The following is a 9,053-nucleotide window of genomic DNA, read 5'->3' as shown; positions in this document are numbered from 1 at the left end:
GGCTGGGAGGGAGGATGGAGAGTGACTGATTAACGGCTCCAGTTTGGAATGATAAACAGCTTCTTCAAATGGATAGTGGTGACAGTTATACAACACTGTGAATGCATTTGATGCCTCATGAATTGTACACTTAAAAATGGTTAAAAAGGTAAATTTGTTGTATAAATTTTAGCATAGTTAAAAAAAAAAGATGAGACACACTGTATCAGACATGACCAATTTATTTGGAAAATTAAAATTTGTTTGGCAATGTATATCCAGGGGCAGAGTTTGGAATAATCATTTCATTGGAGGCAATCACATTTTCTAGAGCTAATTGGCCAAGGGGTAGTAACTGAAGCACAACTTTAAAAAATAACTTAGTGTGTGGGGTTACAATCATAAATATTTGCAGAGGAAACAAAACAAGCAACCAGCTTACTAGTACACACTGAGGCATAAGAAATGCTAATGCTAGTCGTAACCCTTTATTCAATTTAGTTCAGCATACAGTAAGCACCTAATTTGTTCAAGACATTGGGCCAGCTGTCGGGGTTGAAGTGGAAACAGAAAATTCACCAAAATATATAATCCCTGTTTTTAAAAGTTTACAACAGCACATGTACAAATTAGTGTTATGAGGAACAATAACAATAATACCCGCCCCCCCACCAAAAAAAAAACTGCTCTAAAAACAGGGAGGTGGATAGTTTTACTTCATTGTAGAGATTAACGTCTGAAATTGGGACCCCTGCCCTTAAATTTGGTGGTGTGGGTGAGGCAGGGCACAGCATGCCAAGTACAGAAAACTGGTGCCTATGCATGTCTTGGCAACAGGAAGTGGTCTAGTTCCTCTGCAGCTTTAAATGTGTGAGGGGAAGGGTATTCAAAAGTATATATATTTTTAACCACTCTCATCAACAAGAGATTGACAGAAAGTGAGGATAAAAGAAAAAAAAGTTTGAAGAGGCAGGGATATAGACTGCCATTTCATAGTTTTAGTGTAAACTCAACCCCTTGTGTATGTATATGTATCTAGTAGCTTGAGTAACACCATCAAATGGGAAAAAAAACAACGGCAGCACCGGTTCATTATGGTTTCTCCCATTAGACTGTAAAGCTAGCTTTGACTACTGCCAACGGTGGACATCAGGGTAGATGGAAATTAAAGTCCACATTTTGCACATAAATTAAATTCCATAAACATTCCCTTCTTAACTCAACATAAATGAAGAAGAGGGCTTCATCTCAGGGAAAGATGAAGTCTTTGTAGGCTACCTGATCTAATGATGACTTGGTATGCTATATTTCCTATTTAAAAAAATACAGGATCTTTCTTGAATAATAATTTACTATGCATGTAACATATACCTCAAAGAGAATTTTAACGGAACATTATAATAATCAAACATCAGCTTCTGCAATTACACCAATTACCTTATTATAACACTTTTGGAACCCTTACAAACACAATATATAACAAGATGTTTTAATTATTCATCATCCTTCTGAAAGTTTGGCTTATATTATCTCAAAGGAAAACTGTCTCATTTTCTCACAGAACTAATTCACCATCAAACTTTAAAAATTATTAAGCAAAAGAAAAAGCTTTCCTGTAAGCATTTACCAATGGAAAATTACAACGCAAACAGCTGCCAGGCTTTAAGGAAATAATCAACAACTTACAAAACCAGCATCTCATAAAACCAAAACCTCCTTTTGAAGTAGAAAGTTTAATTCTTCTTGCCCTCATAGTAACTGGTAACCAGAACACTCCTCTACCTAGGAACTATTCTGGTATATAACACAACATATTTTTTAATATTAATAAATTACTGATGTGGCACAAAGAATATTTTTTTTAACCAAAGTGACTCAGGACTAGAACAGATACTATATAGCCCACTAAAATGAGTTAACAGTAAAAATGTAAAAGAATGTAATCTATCCTGGCCTTACATTAACTGAAACTAAAAACCAAAGGATAAAGTATCATTTCAAATCTATATACATCAAGATAGACGCCAATTATAAAAATGTACTTTAGTTGTAAATGCTAGATTAAGCAAAAGTAATTTTAATGAGTTTTCCCCAACTCTAATATTAAAAACATGAAAATAACTTAAATTTTAATGGCAAAAGGTTCCTATTTTCCCCATCTGTTAAAAAGATTGTTTTCCCTTATTAACATACAATGCCCTATTGTTAAGGCACAACTTTTTTTAGGTTAAAATGAAACCATAGATTAGGTTTATTTCATGAAAGTTACAAGACAGACTTTTTATAGGCACACACTAAAAATAATTAAATATGTCTGAAATTCAACCAAGATCTAAAATGAAAAATCATTGTTTCGATCCAGGGGCAAACAGCACATAACCAAGGTAAGGAGCTTAAGTTAGGATTATCCGAACAGTTTCCTGTGTTTAACTTGCTTGAATGTTATCCATAAGGCCATTTCAAGGTGTTATCAAGGAGAGGCAAGCTGGATATTTTCTTTTCTGAGGAATAGGTTGGCACTCCTGCTTTCTTTTATGCTTGGGCCACCAGGGATGGTGTCACCTTGAAAGTCTGAGTGAAACCCAATATTTGAACTAAACATCTGAGGCAAGGGCCTGACGCAAGGGCAGAGTTCCTGATCACAGGGGTCAGAGCAGATGTTTGCTTTGCATCCTCCCCCTGCTACCCTTCCCTGAGTATCCTTCCTCTCACCAACAGTTTCCTAACACTGCCCCTCCCCCACTTCCTCTGCCCCAGTTTACACAATCTTGAAAGGGAGCACCCAGCAAACTGGAAGTTTGCACAATTGTTACTTAAACACATAAATCAAAATGCTTATTTCATTTCACTACACAGCTTTAAGCAATTCATTTTAATATTAATAAAAACTAAACTTTGGGGGAAAGGGACAATTGAATACCAAGGACATAGATGACCTATCTTGTAGGCCCTTGTAATCTCAACTGAAATAAGGATTCAAGTATGAAAACTAATAGAAAAAGCAAGTTTTCTCAAACAGGCTTACTAGTATATACCCAAACTCTTTTATTTCCTGCATATTCATTCTTTGAAGGGTGGGTTGGAAGGTTTGCTTTGTGAAAACTGAAGCATGGATTAGATTTGACAGCATAAAGCTCTGTGATTTTCCTTTATCAGGAGTCTGAAAAGTAATGGTCAGCTAGGATTTCACCAGGATTGATCTCTCACTGGAATCTTTACTGGAGTCTCAGTTCTACTGTAAGATTTCAGCAGTTAATCTTGAGAGAAATAGGTCTATGAAAGAATTCCTTGATAAGGTTTGGGAAGAGTGTATTGATCAAGAAAGAAGAGCAGAAACAAAAGGAGAACATTAAGGGGCTAGGGAGATAGGGGATGAGGTAGGAATGAAGAGGCAGAGGAAGGGGAGATGGCTACTGAGGTTATTAATGCCACTGCTTCTTACTGACTGTGATGTGTGAAACTCAATTTTAAGGGAAAATTATCTTCTAAATAAGAGCAATGAGGGACAGGGAAGACCAGGAGATAGGAAGGTGAGTGTCACTAAAAGTAAACTCTAGTTTTTGCTACATTTTAGAAATAATTTATATAATCCTGGGAGATATTACATGACTCACTCATGAAGGTGTTTGGTATGTTCTGGCATACTATTGTCTCACATAAATATCAATACTGCTCTTTATCAATATTAGTTCTGTAATGTATACTGACTTTTAGACACAACAAAATTAGACAAACTTTCAATAAAAGCACTTAAAAAAAGCATTAGTAACTAGATTGTACCCAACGAATTATAAAAATAATACATTTAATTGACAGTCAATATCTTAATTTTTGCACACAAGTCCTTCATAGTCATTATTTACACGCAGATTAATGTAATTAAAAATAAAACCAAGCAATCATGCTTGCTAATATTAACTATTCCCATTTCCATTAAATCAGAAAGTTTCCACATAATATTGTGGAAAAACAAACTCCAATTCCATTTCTACTATGCTAGTCTTATTTCCCTAAGTATGACAAATTACAATGACACAGATGCTTTTATACCATGATACTCTGGAAATAGCATATGCCTTTGCCATCTCTCCTGAGAAAAAAGGATTCATCTCACAGCTACTAAGTAAAAATATGAGATCTTCAATATTTTGTTCAGCATTCCTAAGTCCTGTTTAAATATCAAGTGTTCCAACTACAAAAATTCTTGAATAAATTACACTGAACAAAAACCTATCTACTGAGGCCCAGATTCGTGACCAGTTGGTAGAGATTGGGTTGAAACATGTGCAACATACTAAATTCAATTTCCTAACGAGGAATTAGAGCTTTGGACAATGTAATAACCAAACCTAAAGTTGTATGCACATTCCACAAGTGAGGATGTCCACTCTGGTCAATTTTATCTCCAAGATAGGAAATAAAAGGAAGGTTGCTTTAAGGTTATAAAAGAGGAAGAAAGAAAGAAGAAGGGAGGGAAGAAGGAGGGAGGGAGGGAGGGAGGGAGGAAATCATGAGAAATCCCTCTCTTGATCAGTGTGTTATGGAACACAAGGACAGCAAAGTCATGTGAAATAATGGTATTGTTTGCATATATGAAGTTTTCAGACATCACAATGAGAGAAATCAGACATCCCAATGATATTTCACAAAGCAGGTTCCAATTAGTGATACAGTGAATATGCCACAACCTCTCTTCCAACCAGATTTCACATGCTGAATAGAAAAATAATGCTTCAAATATTAACGTCAACCTTCATTATTTTAATCTGAAGGAAAACCACAAAATATCTCAAAATTTACGACTTTGAGAGTTTGGTAAGGTTAGAGCCATTTATTAATGGTCAGAGCAGCCATAACTCATTCTCAGTAAAAGAATCCCAATATACAAACCTGTCAAATTTTTTAAAAAGTACTTAAAGCTTTTGAAAATAATGAAAGCTAGCTCAATTCATATAGTGTCAAATAACTTTCAATTAATAGAATTGTTTACATTTTTGTAGTGCCTTATAGCATATTTTGTCCCTAATGAAAAAATACACTAAAATGCTAATGCTATCCCTGAAATCTTAATCCAAACCTTACACGTAAAAGACTAAAATGGTAGTCAAGAGGGAATGAATGAAATCATGCACTGTCTACAGGGCAAATGAGAATCAACAGCAAGACGCCAGGAAAGCTGAACCCCTGGGTACAAACACATTTTTCTTTGTAGAAACAAAGCACACACACAAAGTTACAAGCAACCACCACGTATCTATATTCTCTACCTGCTGGTGAACCTGTTATTAAAATTTCAAAGAAAAAAACAATTTAAGCTTATTCTATTTAACCCATAAGAAATATTCCAGAACAGATAAATAGAACATTTGTTGCATATTAATGAACACGTGGCTTCTTGTGCTTTCCATCTGAATTAAGGGTAAAAACCCCAACATACTGTTTTTAATGATATAAGTAAAAGGTAATATTAAACATCTATAGGAAATCAATCCTTTCTTCAGCCCAATTTTACATGAAAGTACCAACAGTGAAGATTCATGATGTTGTGTGAAAATGGTGACTCATAACAATGAAGACTCAGCTATAGATTTTAATTCACACGCGCATACACACACACACACACACACACACACACACACACACACACACCTGCACGCCTTGTGTATGACAACTGTACGAAAATAGTCTCAAAAATAAAGACAATACTTGAGACATGAAGCAACCCATCTCCCCTGATCTTGTATCCTATTACAGGGAAAATAAGTCTCTGATGCTTCATAAATACTTTAAAAAGTTCGGGATGGCCTTAACCATGCATAGTCTCCACCGATCATTTGAAGCCTCCAAATGGAAGAGCTGTCAGCTATAATCAACTTTGCTTATTTATGTCCCGTCTTCTCTAGATCTGGGAGTTTTTTGACCAGAGCTTGGTGGTTCATTCGGATGCTAGCCAGGAGCCCACCGTCAATGCCGTCGGAACCAGTGTAACTGATTTCTTCACCACTCAGGGTAGTCATATGTCCCCCGAGGGCTTTTAAGATGGCATTGCCAGCACATATATCCCACTTTTTGATGTATGTCACATGAATGTATACATCAGCTTTTTCTTGATTCTTATCAGGCACATCCAAGAGCGCTAAAACTTTATAACCTAAAAAATAAACAGAATTTAGGTTACTGTTGGAAAGATTTAAGAAAAGTAGCTTACTTTTTTGAGCGCACTGTGAAAAACAACAGCACAGGGTGTGCAGGAGCTCTCTGTACTACCTTTGCAACTGCCAAGTCTAAAATTATTTCAAAATAGGTGTTTGGGTTTTTGTTTTTTTTTTAAACAAAGTAACAGTATAGATATTAAACCCAAATGAACAAAAAATATACTGCAAAGTAACCTAAGTTATTCTCAAGTATAACCAAATATATGTCTAAAATTTTTAAATGTTCACCTACTTTGTGGTTGATTTCTATGAAATAATACATTCAGTACATATCATTTTCTATGGAATATTATGCTCAAACTAAACACCCATAGGTTTCACCTGAATACCTAGAAAGGCTAAATTTGAAAGAGGAGAATACAAAATAACACTGCTATCTTATGTCCTCTTTGTAATGAGGCAGAGTTTAAAAATAAAATAATAAGACAACTGTAGAAGAAACTGGGTCTAGAACCTGGTTTATCCCATTTCTACTGAGTATTTGGCTGTTACTTTTCTTAACCAACCTAACAGAGAGCCTATAAGAAAAGAATAAAGTCATATCAAGAAAAGCAGAAATATATAACTAACAAACTAAAACTACAGGCTTAGAAGTTAATAAGCATTATTTCCCCTTTAGTACTGTGTTGAAAAGGTTTTCAAACACAAATGTTTCTGACAATTATTTGGTATTTATTTGAATTAAAAGACTTTCATTATACTAAACAGTATTTAAAACAAGGGTGGGCAAATGGCCTATGAGCCAAATCCAGGCAATGGCCTATTTTTATACAGACCTCAAGCTATAAGTGATTTTTATATTTTGAAAGGGTAGTTTAAAAAAACAAAACAAAAACCAGCATGCAATCTAGACCATATACAGCTCACAGGGCCTAAAATATGTACTAACTTCCAGAAAAAGACAGTTGACCCCTCACCTATAATACGGGCAATAATGTAGAACATGCATTAAGCTAGCTGGGTGGGCCCTAGACTCTGGCTCATCCCAGACATGCAAGCTAAAGCGTTCAGGGTTGTTAAAAATGATCCAGAGATGAGCCACTGTAACAACACTTAGATGATTTCTGGCATCCTTCTACCACATGAAGCATCACAATGTGCTTGGATCTTTTCTTCTCCTCTCCCTGAGTTAAACTAACAGGAGAACTATTTTGAAATCAGATCATACATAAAACAACCATTACAGTACATCACTGACAGGAAGTTGCTTTTGTTACTTGAGGAACAGAAATCACTATTGTGAAATTGTGTTCCTATTGGGAGATATGTCTCTATCACTGAAGCATGTACGACTGAAATCCCACCCTAGAAATAACCAAGCAGGAGACCAGGCCTGTCTTGAAAGTACACTGTCTACTCTCATTTTCTTCCCAAGCATGTGGCAACCAAATCTTTCTTCTGACATAGTCTGGACCATGCTGGGAACACTTTACAGGCATCCAAGGGGAGCAGAAACATACCAGCACCACCAGCCGGGATAATTGTAGTCTGGTTTCCAAAAGTCTGAAGAGCAACCTGTTTGACCATTCCTGAATGGGAGCGAGATACAACAATCCTTGGGGTCTTCTCATTGTAGGAAGAGCGGGCTTTCACATTCGACCCACCATCTACCATTGCCCAAGCTGAAAAGCAAATATAATATCCATTAACAGCACTGGAGTTTTAAAATCCTCAATTCAAAGTACCGAGAGAGACTGAAAAAAATTCTCTTCCACAGTTACTTATATTTTTTTCTAAAACAGAAGCTTTATTTTTTTTTCCTGAGGACAGAGTACTATGTTTATTATTTTTTTACATTAAAATAGGCATGTATTAAGACAAAGCTAAAAAAAGGCCATATAATCCTGCCCAGCCAGAGATAACAACACACACTTGGTTTAAGAACTCCTAAGCTCCAGAGCTCCCAGTGGGGTGGCAGCTGAGACTTCTTCACTGGATCGCACTGCAACTCAACTGCTCCTTGCATCTAAGCCAGCTCCCTTCCTCCCTTCGCAAATGTAAGCCCAAGCCGCCCCTAGTGAACATTCTGCATGCCAACCTCCTCTCAAAGTCTCATTCCTGGGGAACCCAACCCCTGACAACCTATGACATAAGCACAACTAATTACCCTGGATAATTTAAATTCTAAAATTATTAAAGAGGTGAGTTAGGTTTACGTATCTGCTTTGTCAAACAGTATAAAAAAAGTACTAGATTTCAAAAAAGAACAGAAGTTTTTAAAAAGAAGGGGAGACTCCAGAGATGGCTCAAAATGTTTTTCTTGGTTTAGAAGTCTTCTTCACTGTCTACTAAACTATACAAGAAAACAAAACTTACTCAGAATTATCCCAATTAGATTGTTGTTCTATTGGTCACTCACTATGGTATAAAATACAGTCGACCATGGCTAGCAATGAAAGCAGCTGCATTACTACATATTCCTGGCTGCAGAAAAAGAAAAATCAAAAAAATTAAGAAAGTCTGGGTTTCTGAGTTCCCCAAGGATGATGACAGTCTCATGGACTCTTCTCACACTTCTTTCTAAAAACCCACATAGCAACAAGGAGAGTAAATACAAACTCCCTTAATCAATGCCTATAAGTAGCAGAGAGAGGATAGCTATCAACCCAAATTCATAATAAGGGGAATAAATACCGGAGATAGCTGAATCAGAGCTGCAACTGACCCGTGTGGGGAACATGCAGGAGCTTCACGAAGTGCCAAGAGGTCAGAGGACCTCAGTGGTGACAGAAAGTCAGCCAGGATTTATTCCCAGAAGGAAAAAGTCCTGAAACTTGGTAATAGAGCAATGAGAAGAAGAGGCTTAGAGAAGATATGAAACCAAAAGTGATGCTGTACAACATATTTTAGGATATTTCT

At 36.3% G+C, this 9,053-nt stretch overlaps 1 protein-coding gene across 1 annotated transcript in view; it reads right to left on the bottom strand.

The window, feature by feature from the left end:
* Nucleotides 1-203: 203 nt before the first annotated feature.
* The window catches only part of BPNT2 (3'(2'), 5'-bisphosphate nucleotidase 2), a 28,064-nt gene continuing 19,214 nt past the window's right edge, over nucleotides 204-9,053 (bottom strand). The window contains exons 4-5 of the mRNA XM_070392774.1: nucleotides 7,655-7,816; nucleotides 204-6,130 (exon numbers count right to left, since the gene is read on the bottom strand). Coding sequence (XP_070248875.1) covers nucleotides 5,859-6,130; nucleotides 7,655-7,816 — 434 coding nt within the window. The 3' untranslated portion in view covers nucleotides 204-5,858. The remainder of the gene's footprint in view (nucleotides 6,131-7,654; nucleotides 7,817-9,053) is intronic.

This window comes from Myotis yumanensis, unplaced genomic scaffold (assembly GCF_028538775.1).
Source record: "Myotis yumanensis isolate MYYU_CA2020_CCGP unplaced genomic scaffold, mMyoYum1.0.hap1 SCAF_15, whole genome shotgun sequence".
NCBI classification, from domain to species: Eukaryota; Metazoa; Chordata; class Mammalia; order Chiroptera; family Vespertilionidae; genus Myotis; species Myotis yumanensis.
Note: the sequence above shows the minus strand (reverse complement) of the source record. Positions and strands in the feature narration are given on the sequence as shown.